Below are 16138 nucleotides of genomic sequence, written 5' to 3'. Positions count from 1 at the left end.
AAAAAAATGTTTTTGTAATATAGTACCAATCACAAGTATTGACATAGATAGCCTAGATGCTTTAAGGGGTATTTTCTGTATTAATTCAGCCTGATATGATAAATCACAATACAAAAAATACCAGATACAAACTCTTTTTTGCTAAAGATTCAGCAAGTAGAATTAATAAAAACTCACAACACGATGAGAAGGGAAAGTACTTTGCAGTCAATGCTAAGATTGCACAAACTAAGTTTCATATGTGGAAAAAATCAGCCTAATGTGATAAAAATCACAAAAAGATTCATCTGTAATTTAGCTGAAAGTTTAAAATCTTTTGAAACAGATTATCTGTATAACTATGGAATGATTTGGAGTTGGTTAGATAATGATTTGAGACTTGCCTACCAAAGAAACTTCTGTAATGATTATGTCACATGATTATATAACTGACTCCAAATCATTCCATATTTGGTTATTAAATTCCACTTTACTTCACAACTAAATTCATTTAATTTGAAAAGTAAAATAAAAATTACATCTAAAAGATATCATTACTAAATATGGTAAGAAATTTGGTGTTGGGTAATGATTATAGAAGTTTCCATTTTAGGTTTGAAAATTTTCGCTTCCCTTCCTTTTAATTTCCCTTGCAACCAATTGAAGCCTTAGGTTTTTGCCTTCTTCTGTAGTCTCCTCTGCAAGGTTTTTGCCTCCTTCCCTAGTCTTCTTTTCACAACTTGATGTATACTCTGATTGCCATTTAAAAAGAAAATCACTTCCTCAGAAAGTTTTGCAGCCGCGGGGGGGGGGGGGGTCATTTCAACTTTTGGATGAACGGCTCCCGCCGGCATTTCTTCTTGCACAGCATCCCACAAAGTAGACCATTGACTATTTGCCACAGAAAACAAGTAGCCATGAGAATACAATTGCAGGAAGGGTAATAAAGAAGAACGAATGATACAGGAATTTCCACTTTGAAATGAAACAAGTTACAATCATCATATAGCAGATTGTATTTGCAGCAAAATGATAGGACCTAAACTGAGTTTTAACAGTTTGAGGGCTTCTATATGTTGATCGCCGCATTAAAAAACTGGATTTTTGACATACTCTTGATTTGGCATGCTTGGCAAAAGCACTGGATATTATGATTTACAGAGGGGCTTTATGACATAAGACCAATCAAATGCAAAACTGCTGGTGATCAAATTAATAAGGGTACTTGATCATTTTCTTCCCTTGATTCAACAATTATCAAATCTAAAATGCAAATAGTGAGGTCTAGGGCAATTTCTCAATTTTCCTAATGAATTCAGTTCTCACGAAAAATATAAGGAATTCCCCTAAGTGACAAAAACTCAATAAGAGGAAGTGTCTTACCAAAACAACAAACAGAACCAAATTAAAGATTGCAACCACTCTCCATTCTTTTTTCATGTATTGTGCAACCCCAGCCCTGAAAGATAAAGGAAGAGAACCTTAGTAATGTGGAGAGTTCTATAGAGAGTAGCAAGAAAGAGAATGTGGGAAAATGGTGGGTCTTTACTTGCAAGAATCACAATTGTAGCACTTGATAGCTCTCGCATTTTTGTAAAGTTTGCAGTCCTCGTTAGAACTGACGGGGTGGAAACTCAAGTCATAGTATGAAGCATTTACAGCAGGATAGCCACACCTAAAAATGAGAAAGAAAGACTCCCAGGCAATGAGATGCCAGTTATGAAGTAAAACTCATGGTTACAAATTCAATCTTCAAATAGTATTTTGCCAAAACTAAGATTTAGATGCAACTTAGTGTAGGGAAGGCACATACTCCGATGGTGGTCGACAGCAACCAGCCTCTATGGGCGTAAGTTCTGCCATTTTATACCGTTTAAGGGTCTGCAAAAATTTAATGAAAATTTCAACATGGATATCAAATACATCTACAAAAAGATGGCCTAAAGGTTGGAAAACATGACCTTATATTTCTTGGGCAGATTATTGCAGTCTTCAGATTTCACAAGACAACTCTTCAATTGTTTCCAGTTCCGGGTGTTGTTCAACTAGAACAGAAACAAAATATTAACAAAAATAAAAGTTGATAGTCCGGAATTAAAATTTCAAATTGTTAATCACAAGTGGGCATGCCTTACTTCTTTTATAAACCAGGAACTGTAATCTCGAAGTTGATATTCCTTGTACCTGAAATAAAAAATCAGATAAAACTACAAGATGAATGGTTGATAACCAAAAATTCCTCTCGTAAGATATTTCATCCATTTCCAAATCCTAGCGTAACAGAAAGATAGGAAAACAGAACAAGACAGATACGCAGACAGAGAGTCAACATTTTCCTTTTGTTGTTTAATCATGTCTCTGACCCATACCTTTTTAGGTCAAATATTTACTGTTGCTCGGAAGTACACCTTGTAGGGGGGGGGGGGGCGGAGAGGGGGACTTCCAACGGCAACAAAAAAAAAAGTTCAGAGTTAATCACTTGAATAGTGACTGCTCTTACCTCAGACCAGCCACTGTATGCCCAGATCCATTGTTTGTTATGATGAACCTAGAAAAGAGTGAAAAGACAGAGAATCAGATTTTAGCATTTGCAATGAATCATGTGGGAGAAATATTGAGGGGAAAAACTTTCTAGTGAAGTTCTGTGAACAATGAACAAACAAGGGAAGAAGAAAAGTTTCATGGAAGTGAAAAAATTATCCAGTACAACAATTTGGTATCAGGCATTCAATGGTGTTGCCTACTCCTCTGCATCAAATAATAAAGGATTTTGATAGCAGAGCTTCAGCCCAAAGCTCAATTGGATGATCAAGTACTGCTTACACACCAAAAAAGAGGGGGTTGGGGGAGATATCTGCATAAAAAGCATGCCTCCCCAACTCATACTTTAAGCAACATTTCCATGCCCCAAATAGGCAATGTCAACTTCAGTGATCACTTTGACTTTGCAGCAATTATAAAACAGTTTTAGGTTCAACTGTCAGGGGCTTTATAACTCTTTCAGGTTTTCAAGACAAGCATTTAGTCCCTGCAACCCAACTCTCAGTCAACTCAACTTGTCGGATTTTTAAAGCAAAACATCGGTTTTAATCATTAGCTGTACCTTAAGGATAATGTGACTAGAACTGAAGATCCTAAGTTACTTCCTATGCCATTCCTTTTCCTACTACAGGTACCAACACCAACACAAAGAGGCCTTTCACAAGAATGGATTTTACACCACCACAAAATCAATACATGACTTGGTGAAAGCAAAGCAAAGAAGATGGCATATTTGGCAACAAAGAAAGGGAAACCGTAGCAGTTCTCTACTAAATAAAATATTTCATTTCTAACCTTGCACCCAATCTGTGAGTGACTCACATAGTGAATCCCATTTGGCAGTTTCAAGTCCTATGGAAAGATATAGACAACTCTATTTATATTTGAGTGAACAAAAGGAGAACAAATTTCAGCTTTTCCGCCCACAGTACTTACGCTAGAACAGTGAATACCAGAATTGCCACCAAGATCAAGCATAACATCACCAAATACTGAGAGAACAAGGGTCAAGGCCAATCCAGATTCTTTAAAAAATATATATATCAACAATGTAAAATCATATACTTCATAAATTTATTCAAGTAGGATACCATCCATAACAAAATGGAGACGTCCTTCAATGCGCCCAAAAAACCAATTATAGATCTGTAAGTCAAAAAAACCCACATTGAAATTATTGCAGATAAATAAGAGGGGGAAAAAAAGCTTCAGTTTCAAAGCAAAGAATAGTGGAAACTTACACGAGAAGGATTAAGGCACCAAGGCCTAGAACAGGGAGAGTGAGGGATTTTCGACAACCATCATGGTGAGTGCTCATCCATACCCCGAAACAAATTACAGCTACAGCTAATAGCTGCACAATTAAAACAAAATACTACAAATCTCTATTTCGTTCCTTTTTCTTCTTTATTGGTAATTGAGTATTTCTTAGCAAAGCAAGGCAAAAAAAATGAAAAATCCTTATTCACCCAAAAAAAAAAGGAAGACCCAAATGAAACATTTGAAAAACAAACAGAAACACCATTAATACGTAAGAATAAAAGACGGGTGTATCCAAGTGAAAATTAACCAAAAGGTTAAATCAACGCGAGAAAATAGTGAAACTAAGCGAGGAAAGAGGGGGAAAATAGAAAAAATCTATGAAAATATGGATAGAAGGAAGCAAGAAAATCCAACAACAGTAGAAACAAACCCAGTAATGAGATACTTGGAATAAGCAGGAAACAGGGGAGCTACAAAATAATTTCAAGCAAGGCGAAAAGGGTTCCAAGGAGCAATGTAACACAGAAATTACTCTAAGAAAGAAAGAACGTCACACAGTATACCCAAAAGGAAAAGGGAAACAGAAGAAGATTAAAAGCTTACCATAGTGAGAAAGTTGATCCATCTGATCACAAAGGTACTTGTTCCTGCCATGTTTTCTCTCTTCTCAGTTCAAAGCTGAGAGAGAGAGAGAGAGATCGGAGATTTTGGGAGTTCAATAGAGATTATCTAGTTTGGAAGAGTGATTTGTCAGAAAAATTTAAAAGGATTGTGAAGTGGCAGTCCGGCACTTGCAAGAAAACGAAGCGCACGAGTAAGGAGTTACATAGGGATAAGGAGAGGAACTAAGGGTACTTCCGTCAATATGAAAGGGAAGTCACGTGGTTCACAGTATACAGGAGACTGGTCGGGTTAAAGCAATGACTGCGCTTCCTTATCCTGAATGTTTGTCACAGACCATAACGAAGAGCGAATCGTCGCAGGTTCTTTGGACCAAAAGAATATGGTCAAGTGAATTACAAACAGATCTGGTCCGGTCCGGTCTGATCAGGATCAGATCAATCATATGGTAGAGAATAACTGCTGCTGTATCTATGCCTGAACTGTAAGATTCATACTCCACCCAATTCCTAATGTCTCATATAGTTTGCCCTCATGATCATGGTTTTAGTAATTAGTATCGGGATTGGTCTTGGCTATTATCGATCTGGATTACCCTAAATCAGACGAATTCACCCCTATTTTACTTTAAAAAACTGGATTTTTTTTTAATCTTTTTTTACCCTTGATCCGTACCGATCCATCGAGATAAGATTGCCCCAAAATCAGTATCATCGTCTGTTGATTCCGATAAGAATTACTCGATTCACGAGATACTATACCAATTCCTCAAACCATGCTCATGATACCTGAACTAATGGATTAAACCGATTCTAGAGCAAGTTTTCTAGAAATAATCCTCTTAACACGACAATTTAAACCTTCTCATTGAACCAAGAAGGGGTATTTGTGATCACAAACATTACGGTGTTAAAGTTAATGACGAACCAAAAGTCCAATCTAGGATCACATTAACAGTAGAAAGGAATTCTTCCTCATCTAGTGGGGAAGGAAAACTTTAGTCTTTATCTTTTTTTGCTCTGATGAAAAGATAAAAAGTATCTCTAGCCCAATAATCTTAGGGCTTAGGTCCCATGGAATAACTTTCTTTGTTCTTTTCTGATTTACAAGCAACAGATGGGTTTTTTATTTTTATTTTTATTTTTTTTTATGATAAAAGAAAATGCATTAGATAAAAACATAAATATCGTCTACTACATCTCCTTGAAAATAGTTCTGTTGTGCATATCTCGCGAGCTGATGTGCAGTAGTTACATCATGTCTAAGTTCTAGGTTATGGACTAAAATGTTTTTATTTTCTAGTTATTGGTTATTATATGCCATAGCTTAGTGGTTAGTTGGAGACAGTGCTTAATGATCCCAGTCTAACAGAAACAGACAGGTTGGTCTTAATAATTTAACTGGATCAAAGCACCACTTTATAGTCTTTGATGTTCAACGAGAGAAGTTGGCCTTGAGGAATAAAAAATGTCCTCTCCTATTTCTTGGGTAAAACTCTTGGTACTTATTTTATTGATAAGGCCTTCTGGTTTTCCTCTTTAGTTCAGAACATCAATAAAGACACTGGACCTAGGGTCTGAGAAGTGGGACATGGGTCATACTTGGATGATATGGCACAGATATAATTTTTTAGGGTTTAAGAACGTTAATCGGTTGCACTCTAAGCGTGGCTCCAATGCATAGACACAGCAACCGCCTAGCCGCCTTGGGAATGACCACTTTTTCCACATAAAAAAATAGAAACCCGACTAGAGCGAAACTTTTCCAATTTTTTATTCGAAAGCATAGTAATAATTTGGATTCGGGGCCGATAAGACCTGATATGGTTGATATGTATTGGTATCAATATCAACAACGACTAATGCCATCATCAAGTGTGAACTATATCTATGGTTGAAGAGTAAACGTTATTAAAAAAAAGGACTCATGTTCTCTGTGCTGCAGCGCGGGCTGTGCCCAAACAAATGGGCCTGTCACTCAAGAGGGCAAGATGATCATTAAATCCATCCACATGTGTCTTGATGCAGCCTGCGCCCTCGATACAGAGAACATTCTCCCTAAAAAAACACAGTAATGACCCAGTGTTGGTCCAACCTATGCGGAGCAAATTCCTTAATAGCCTTATAAATTAGTTGTGGTGTGGCATGTGTTATTTAAAAGGAGTTTCACCTAGTAACCATGTAAGTTAATAATTAGATCGTAACCATCTCCCTGATTTAGCCATGTGGTAGTTTAGATGAGATTAAAATTTGTGAATAAATAGATCTCAAGGTCTTCTCTTGACATGTTAAGTTTTTGTCTAATCCAGGTTTGTCACGTGGCAAAAAAAAAATTCCAGGATTAAAGAGGGTGCTCATGCTTATAGTGGAGGTGCATGAGATGCATAGATGTTAAAAAAAAGAGGACGAACTGCACGAGGCTTCCACCACTACGGGGTCTGAAGAGGATTATAATAATATACGCAACCTTACACCTACTTTCGCAAAGAGGTGCATAGATATAATTATACCCAAAAAACAAAAAGAGGAGGTGCATAGATATAAAGGATTAAAGAGAGGCTATGCATGTTCTAACAAGTAGTGAGTGTACTGAACTGCTAATAGGGAGAGGGATCTACACCCTAAAGTATAGAATGGAATTTTTCACACTAGCACTAGCATCTTATTGATGTTGGATGGGATGATAAACTTCTCACCGTTCAATTCATATCTTTGTCCCCCACTGCCTCTGCATCGAGTGTCGTTGCGTCTCTCTCTCTCTCTTCCGCTGCCCCTGCCTGCAGCAACCCCACCCATCGACTTGATACTCTTTAGATCTTCTCTGTAAAACTCCTTCAATGCTTCAACTACGAACACATGCCTACAATAAAACTGAGGGTTGGGATTCTAAAACTGAAAACAGAATTGTCATCCCATCGAACTGCTTCTTGCGATATTTTACCTCTCCAAGCTTCACAAAAACCTCTCTCGCAGAGCTGTCCTAGGCAGTCCTTTGATCACAAAGCAGGAGTATACTTGCATCTGAATTTTGAACTTCAAAGTTGCCTAGTATATTTTTGATAAGTATAGAAATTTATTGCTGATTACCCTTTCAGACTTGAGAATAAAATTCCAATTTACAGAATAGAAAAAGAGGAAAAGGAAAGGCAACAGAAAATCCCTAAGGAAAGGTTGATAAAAAATTAATTGAGATGTTAATAATGAACAAATGGTATAACCCACAATACAATTTTCAAGGATTTCGATTTTCTCAGCCTGAATTCTATGGGAATACTTGTTCATATTGCCAATGTTCCTTTGGTGACTTTGTTGTCATCTGAGGAATCCCTGAGACTTGGGCTTACTCATGATTCATGAAAATCCATAACCAAGAGAACTTCCACTAGCTTCACAGAGCTGCATACAGACAAAGTCAATAAATCAACCAATTTGTGAAGGACTCTGTCCAGATGTGCAGCTTATGTAGAACTATTGGAAATAGAAGTGGAAGCATTTGGTCCAGAAATTTATGAAGGATTAAGGAGAGATGATATAAAAGTGGTTAAACATCCTTGGTTGAATACCTCAGTAAGCTCAGAGAGATGACGAGTCCTGAACTCATTGATTGTTGCTGCAATTTCTGACATGGGCAACTTAGCCTGTACAAACAAGAAAGGTTAAAAAAAAATACAGGAAACGCTATGATCCGAGAAATGCCAAGCAAACTCCATGTCATAGAATGGACCATATAATTGTCAAGACAAAGTTTAACCTTCATCTTCATGATCAGGGACCAAAAAACAAACCAGACATCAAATATTACTGAAGCTATAAAATCAAGAATAACTCGTCACATGGATTCCAAAGTTCAGTCGACATTAACATGTTAACCGCAAGTACGGTCGTCTATCAGTGAGCATTAAGTGTAGATTATAATCACAGAATATAGGTGTCAGCGCAGGAGGATGAGAATTTCATCCATCCTGTGCCCAAGCGCAACAAATGGCAGGCACGATATGAAAAAACTAACTTTGCAGGATGAACCTCCAACATAATTAAATCAGGCTATAGGGTGCTACTTGGATGAATCAAAAGGTAGTAGAAAAATATTCCCAAAAAAAAAAAAAACGCGGGAGAGGATGGTAGAAAGAATAAGCAGATGATTAACAGCCTGCAGTTGCCAAGAATGGGTCATTAAGTACAAACAGAAATACAGGAGGGAGAATTTGCATGCGAGCGTCATAAAGAGGGAAGCATTCAGTAAAAGAAGCAGAGAAAACCCATAAATCTGTCCAGAAAGCAACCAAATATCCATTACTGCTGACGAATTTTATTCCTTTTTGCTTTTCGCTCTTAGAAATTTGAATAGAATGCAAGGTCTTAAATAGTCTAGAAAGTGATAAAGCCTGACACTAAAGACTGAACCTGCAAGGACTTGACATGATTGTGTCCCAGAGAAAGAATTTGCCTCAGTTATAATCCGCCAAGCATTATTTATAGAAGAAGCAAAACTGCATGTATGGAGATTGTAAACTAATGAAGAAAAAGGAAGAAGAAGAAGAAGAGAAGAGGAGAAGAGAATCTGCAGAATTGGGAGAGTTTCACGATATGTGTTACTCTCCTCTAAACTTTCATTATGTAATCACTTAAAGGGTAAAACAGTAAACACCTAAATAAATAAAAGAAACAACCTAATAACTAATAGACTAATATACCCTCCTCACTGTGCTCTCGGTATTAGCTCTCTGCGCTAATACCAAGATCACGATAACACTCCCCCTCAAGCTGGAGCATAGATGTCAATCATGCCCAACTTGTTACAAATATAATCCACTCTTGCACTTCCCAATGACTTTGTGAACACGTCTGCGAGTTGTTCTCCTGTACGGACATGGCCAGGAGAAATTAAACCTTGTTGTAGCTTTTCTCGAATGAAATGACAGCCAACCTCAATGTGTTTCGTCCTCTCATGAAACACCGGAATTGAAGCAATATGGACAGCAGCTTGATTATCACACCACAGTTTCATTGGAGCACCATCAACAAAGCCAAGTTCAGTCATTAATTGCTTTACCCACATCAACTCACAGGTAATATGTGCCATAGCCCTGTATTCGACTCTGCCTTTGGAGCGGGCAACAAGCATGCATTTCTTACTCTTCCAGGACACCAAATTTCCACCAACATATACACAGTAACCTGTAGTAGATCGTCTATCAACTGGAGATCCTGCCCAGTCAGCATCTGAAAAGCCTACTATCCGCCCATGACCATGATCACTGTAGAGAAGACCACGTCCAGGAGCCTTTTTAAGATAGCGTCAAATATGCACAACAGCCTCCCAATGAGATGTCCGAGGAGCAGACAAAAACTGACTCACCACACTAACCGGAAAAGCTATATCAGGCCTAGTCACTGTGAGATAGTTCAATTTTCCAACAAGCCTCCGATACTTTTCTGGATCACCTAAAATCTCACCATCCTCTACAACAAGTTTTAAATTAGGATCCATAGGAGTATCTAGAGGTTTAGAACCTAGCATTCCTGTTTCTGACAGAAGATCAAGAACATATTTCCGCTATGAGAGCGAGATCCCTTTCTTTGACTGAGCAACTTCCACACCCAAAAAATATTTCAGCCTTCCCAAGTCCTTGGTCTGAAATTTCTGCTGCAAGTGTGCCTTCAAACTATCAATTCCAAAAACATCATCTCCTGTGATGACTATATCATTAACATAAACCACAAGAAACAATTTTCCACCTTCAGAACAGCGGAAAAATACAGAATGATCACTATCACACCGTGTCAGCCCAAACTCTAACACAACTTCAGTAAACCTGCCGAACCAAACTCTAGGAGACTGTTTCAGCCCATAGAGAGATTTCTTCAATTTACACACCAAGCCAGACTCCCCCTGAGCAACAAACCCAGAAGATTGCTCCATATAAACTTTTTCATGCAAATCACCATGCAAGGATGCATTCTTGACATCAAGCTGATATAAGGGCCAATGATAAGTAGCAGCAAGAGATATCAAAATACGAACAGAAGTAAGCTTTGCCACGGGAGAAAAGGTACCCAAGTAATCCACACCATATACTTGGGCATACCCCTTGCCAACCAGACAGGCTTTCAAGCGAGCTAAGGACCCATTAGGATTCACCTTCACCACATACACCCAGCGACAACCAATATCAGTCTTCCCTGAAGGTAAGGGAACAAGATCCCAAGTCTGATTTTCTTCCAATGCCGATAATTCCTCACCCATAGCAGCCCTCCAACCAGGACTAGACAATGCCTCTGCTATAGACTTAGGAACAGGATGGTTCTCAACAGTATATAAACAAGAATGAAAGGTGGAAGACAAACCATCATAGGAAACAAAGTTAGAAATGGGGTGTTGGGTACAGGCCCTAACCCCCTTACGACGAGCAATAGGAATATCAAGATCAGAAGAAGGTTCCAAAGGAGGAGGATCATTACCTATCACAGGATCTGTTGGCAAAGTAGATGGCGTAGAAGTCGATGTAGCAGGGGTCCAAGGACATACTTTCCATTGGTAACGTTGAAACATACTAGGTTGAGGTGCCGGTAATGAGGTCGCTTGCGGAGCATGGTGAACAGTAGACCGAACAACAGTAACAGGAATATCATCATCCAAGTGAGACACAGTACTAGAAGAATGAACAAACAGTGTAGACTCAAAGAAAGATACATCAGCTGTAACAAAATATTTTCGCAAGTCAAAAGAATAGCAACGATAACCCTTTTGAGTGCGAGAATAACCGACAAACATGCACTTGAGAGCCTTGGGATCCAACTTAGAAACACCTGGACGATGATCACGAATAAAGCAACCACTACCAAACACACGTGGTGGCAAAGCAAACAGTGGCGCAAAAGGAAACAACAAAGAAAAAGGAATACCACCACGTAAAACTGAAGGCGGCATACGATTAATGAGATAACACGAGGATAAAACAACATCTGCCCAAAAGGATTTAGCCACTTTCATCTCAAACAAGAGACAACGAGTAACCTCCATCAAATATCTATTTTTCTTCTCAGCCACACCGTTTTGCTGGGGGGTGTAGGCACAAGAGGACTGATGAATAATACCACGCTGAGTCATAAAATCAGCAAAAGGAGCAGAAAAATATTCCTTAGCATTATCACTACGAAGAAAACACAAAGAGTGTGAAAACTGATTATTTACTTCATTCACAAATGCATAGAATATAGAAAATAACTCAGAACGATTTTTCATTAAATAGATCCAGGTAACCCTGGAATAATCATCAACAAAAGTTACAAAGTAATGAAAACCCAAAGTGGAAATGACAGGACATGGACCCCAAACATATGAATGAACTAAAGACAGTGGTTGGTCATACCGTTTATTGACTCTAGGGGGATAACTCGCACGGTGGAGTTTCCCAAACTGACACAACTCACAATTAAAACTAGAAACTGATCGAAAACGACCATCAAGAAGCTTCAAACTCTCCAACGAAGGATGACCCAAACGACAATGAATCTGGTGGGTTGACGCCACACCGGTACGTGCCATAGATGAAGTGTCCTCATGTATATAAAGTCCCCCTGATGTACGACCTCTACCAATCATCCTCTTCGACGGAGGATCCTGAAATACACAAGAGTCAAAAGAAAAGGTTACAGAACAGTTATGGGTTTTAATAAACCGACTAACAGAGAAAAGGTTAAAAGGAAAACCAGGAACATAAAGAACGGAAGATAAAGAAAGTGAAGGTGTAATATGGACAGTACCAGTACCAGTCACCTTAGCCAAGGAACCATTAGCTAAAGTGACACTCGAAGAGGATTGCTGAAAAGAAGAAAGTATACCTGAAACGCCAGTCATGTGCTCGGAGGCCCCTGAATCAATGATCCAAGGACGGGAAGAGACAGTCGAAAGGCATGCAGTGGCATTACCTGTCTGAAACTGTGTATAATGGGCATATTCATCATCAGACATCTTCACAGTCTTACCCTCAGGCTGTGGAGAAACAGGAGAATCAGTTGTAGCAGAATTGGCAAACTGTTGCTGAGTTAGTTTGCCATGAAGTTTCCAACAGAAACGTTGGATATGTCCTGGACGACCACAATGATGACAAGTGTGCACGGAACCACCAGAAACATCAGAGGTACCCTGAGTACCCAAGGTAGGTGCCTTACTAGAAACACCAGCCCCACCACCACGACCACGGCCACCACCAGAACTGACATTACCACCACTACCAGCCCCACTGTTGGGCACACGGTTGGATGGGAAAGAGGCCAAGGCTGAAGTATCACCATCAGTAGTGTGTTCCCGAGAAACACGAAGAACCCTGGAAAAGGTTTCAGACAAAGTGGCGACCTTGTCACCACCAAGAATTTGGGAGCGAACAAAGTCAAATTCCTTCCCAAGACCTCCCAAAAAACCCATAACAGCAAGTTGTTCCCGCTGGTTCTGCATCTGTTCCACATTGGCAGTGATAGGAAGTAAGGAATTAAGCTCTTCATACATTCTCTTAAAATCAGCAAAGTACTGGGTCAAAGTACGACCCTTCCTATCAACCCTGTAGAACTCTTGGGACAAGTCATAAATGCGGGAAAGATTGTTTTGTCCAGAATACAAAACATTAAGATACTCCCACAACTCCTTCACTGTGTCAATGTGTGTCACCAAGTCCACAATTTGGTGATCCATAGAATTCAGCATCTGTCCCAAGATTCGAGCATCAACTGTCTCCCACGAAGGGTCATTCTCAGGCTTAGTGTCGAAGAGGTGTTTGTGCTGATCACGGCTAGTTAAAACTAGCCGAACAATTTTCTTCCACTGCAAAAAATTGGTAACCCCTTCCAACTTCTTCTTGGTAATACGATTGGAAGAGGAAGAAAAAATCTCTGTTGTTACTGACTTTGAACCTTCAACAGATTTCAACTCATCACCCATGATCTACTTGATGAAGTGAAGACAAAATAGAATGAAGAATGCTGAAAACAGGGACAGAAATCGATAAAGACTAAAGAACCTTGATAGAAGTCAATAGAGGCAGCAAAAGGCAGCAATCAATTCCCTCAGATAAAACCCTGACAAAATCCGATACAGACAGTGGAGGCAGCAATCGATCTCCTCAACCAAAACCCTGACAAAATCTTCACTTCATCGAAAAACTCCTTCAAATATTCCTCAAACAAAAAGAGAGACCTAGTTCTTAATTCATAGCATGAACTAGTCTCTAAACAAATCCAAAAAACAGCATAGGGTGCTGCACCCCTTCAAACAAAAAATAGAAGAAACCGCAATCCTTCAAGTCTTCAAAAAAATATTTAAAACTTCAATCGAATGCTGTAGATAAGGGAGGCAGTGATCCACGAAATCTGTAGCAGTCCTTACAGCTCTGATACCATGTAAACTAATGAAGAAAAAGGAAGAAGAAGAAGAAGAGAAGCCGAGAGAGAAGAGGAGAAGAGAATCTGCAGAATTGGGAGAGTTTCACGATATGTGTTACTCACCTCTAAACCTTCATTATGTAATCACTTAAAGGATAAAACAGTAAACACCTAAATAAATAAAAGAAACAACCTAATAACTAATAGACTAATATACCCTCCTCACTGTGCTCTCGGTATTAGCTCTCTCTGCTAATACCAAGATCACGATAACAGAGATCAAATAGACCTAAAAGCCACTCTCAGAAAACAGGAAGATTCCCACTATAAGTAGTTAAATAGATAATGAATGGTACGATCACAAGAAATCTCAGTATTAAAACATGAATGCTATTTTCTAGGCAACTTAATAAATCTATTTTTATGCTCACTGAATCACACCACCCAACACATGGTGAATTTGTACTCTTGTATATCCATGCATGAAGATCTTTATAATAATCTGAACACAAAGGAAGGGGGGAAAGCTATTTATAAGATAGATACAATGAGAGAAAGGAGTGCTAAGAGGATGACGTTGCCCAAAGGATTATTTTAGATACCTAAGCTCAATCGTAAATAAAGAAGGTGATATAGAGGATGATGATGCCCAAAGGATTAAAATAGGATTGATGAAGTGGAGAGATGCGTCCGGAGCGTTGTGTGATCGGAGTATCCTTATAAAGCTTAAAGGAAAATTTTATAGGACTGTCATTCGACCGGCTATGATGTATTGTGTGGAATGTTGGGCAGTTAGGAAGCATCATATAGATAAACTAAGTGTAGCGGAGATGAGGATGTTGAGATGGATGTGTGGCAAGACTAGGAAGGATAAAGCACGGTATGAACATATTAGAGCTGCGTTGGGAGTAGTGTTTATTCATGATAAGCTACGTGAGAGTCGTTTGAGGTGGCACGGCCATGTTCAACGAAGGTCTTGGGATGCTCCAGTTTGGAGGAGTGATTTGATTCAAATTGAAGGTACTAAAAGAGCCAGGGGCATGCCTAAATTAACCATTGGAGAAGTGGTGAGAAAAACATAGCTTAGGCCTCGTATCAGGTATGACTTCGAATAGAACTGATTGGATAAAAAGGATCCATGTGGCCAACCCCATTTAATTAGGATATGGCGTTGTATATCCAAGCATGAGTGATTGGTGGAATATGGACACCTAACATCAGGAGTTTTATTGCATGCTGTAAATATGGTACAGAGGCAGCAGAAATAAGAACGCTTGCATGTAAACCCAATTATGATGGATCCTCAGTCAAGGGAAGAAATATTCCGGACTTTAAAGTTTATTGTATCCTACAATAAAAAAAAATCTGTGAGCTATTCCAAGAATGACCATATTAGAGTTGATTTAGGAGTTGCCCCGAAACAAGATAAGCTCCGAGAAAGTCATTTGAGGTGGCATGGCCATGTTCAAGGGAGACCTCGGGACGCACCAGTACGGAGGACTGATTTGATTCAGATTGAAGGAGCTATAAGAACTAGGGGCAAGCCTAAAGTGACCCTAGGAGAAGTAGTGAGGAAAGACATGCTTAGTTTAGGCCTTGTTTCAAATATGACCTCAAATAGAGCTGAATGGAGGGCAAGGATCCATGTAGCCAACCCTTTTTAGTAGAGTTACGGCTGAGTTGTTGTTTGTTGATTGTTTGTACTTTACTAAGTTTTGTTCAGTGCTTCTATACGGTGTTATGAAAGTATATGTATTCAGGATTCGGCACCTTTCTCTTCTATCAATAAATCTGTTGCTATCTATTGAAATAGGATCCATGTAGCCGACCCCATTTAGTTGGGATGAGGCTGAGTGGTTGTTGTTATTGAGCTATGCCAAGGACCATAAGATCTCTGCTACCTACATAATACTCTGTTGTACACCTAGCAAAACAGAAAAGATTGCTACGGAATGATTTGTGAACCATTTAGTTGAGATCAATAACGTCTTAATATAGTAATAATTCAATATGGAGGAGATAAAATCATCCTTTCCGTTACTTGGTGAAGCAGCAGAGACAACATATTCATTATAACTAAGACTGTACTCTGTTTGGTCAGTAGCGAAGTCAACTAAAATAAAGTTTCTCCAAGTAAAGTAAAATGAATAATAAATTAAGAGTTGAAAAGTTGTTATTTGCATTTATGCAGAAAATGAAAAATACCCACTTGGGTGAAAATAATACCCAACAAGAAGAGACCATGTAGGGCGTATAAAATTTGCATCATATTGAATATTTGAAAATTTATTTTCAACATAAATTGTGCTGATTTCACTTGGGCTATTTTCACTTCTAATCATTTTATTTTACCTGTG

At 38.8% G+C, this 16138-nt stretch overlaps 2 protein-coding genes and 1 long non-coding RNA gene across 4 annotated transcripts in view; 1 reads left to right on the top strand and 2 right to left on the bottom strand.

Annotated features, from left to right (window-relative positions):
* Positions 1-782: 782 nt before the first annotated feature.
* On the bottom strand, positions 783-4531 carry LOC122662629 (tetraspanin-10). 2 transcript variants are annotated; one of them, XM_043858320.1, is made up of 11 exons: positions 4387-4531; positions 3762-3874; positions 3612-3666; positions 3457-3512; positions 2480-2527; positions 2115-2163; positions 1941-2024; positions 1793-1860; positions 1529-1654; positions 1363-1438; positions 783-870 (listed from the first exon to the last, which is right to left on the bottom strand). In XM_043858320.1, exons 1-11 carry the CDS (start codon positions 4435-4437, stop codon positions 802-804), a joined length of 795 nt encoding a protein of 264 aa, XP_043714255.1. In that variant the 5' UTR covers positions 4438-4531; the 3' UTR covers positions 783-801. The 2 variants fall into 2 exon arrangements, with proteins under 2 accessions (XP_043714255.1, XP_043714265.1); XM_043858330.1 differs by having other exon boundaries at positions 3762-3867; positions 4387-4497.
* A 1294-nt stretch (positions 4532-5825) lies between these two features.
* LOC122662673 lies at positions 5826-14789 on the top strand. Its single transcript, XR_006333072.1, has 3 exons — positions 5826-5836; positions 12708-12710; positions 14437-14789. It is a non-coding gene; the product is annotated as an uncharacterized LOC122662673 (long non-coding RNA).
* Positions 7602-16138, bottom strand: part of LOC122662585 (K(+) efflux antiporter 2, chloroplastic-like) — an 82108-nt gene continuing 73571 nt past the window's right edge. The window contains exons 20-21 of the mRNA XM_043858254.1: positions 7967-8041; positions 7602-7799 (exon numbers count right to left, since the gene is read on the bottom strand). Coding sequence (XP_043714189.1) covers positions 7755-7799; positions 7967-8041 — 120 coding nt within the window. The 3' untranslated portion in view covers positions 7602-7754. The remainder of the gene's footprint in view (positions 7800-7966; positions 8042-16138) is intronic.

The sequence above is a fragment of the Telopea speciosissima genome, chromosome 1, assembly GCF_018873765.1.
Source record: "Telopea speciosissima isolate NSW1024214 ecotype Mountain lineage chromosome 1, Tspe_v1, whole genome shotgun sequence".
Taxonomy (NCBI): domain Eukaryota; kingdom Viridiplantae; phylum Streptophyta; class Magnoliopsida; order Proteales; family Proteaceae; genus Telopea; species Telopea speciosissima.
The sequence above is the reverse complement of the archived record's forward strand: the minus strand, read 5'-3'. Positions and strand labels throughout refer to the sequence as shown.

Bases quoted from the DNA above. Each gene is read 5' to 3' on its own strand.
- LOC122662629 (XM_043858320.1), bottom strand. From the start codon at position 4,437: ATGGCAGGAACAAGTACCTTTGTGATCAGATGGATCAACTTTCTCACT. The intron at 2,528-3,456 runs GTAAGTACTGTG...ACTCTTTTCTAG, and splicing joins CTGGTATTCACTGTTCTAGC to GTTCATCATAACAAACAATG. The intron at 871-1,362 runs GTAAGACACTTC...TGTGGCAAATAG, and splicing joins TGGTTCTGTTTGTTGTTTTG to TCAATGGTCTACTTTGTGGG.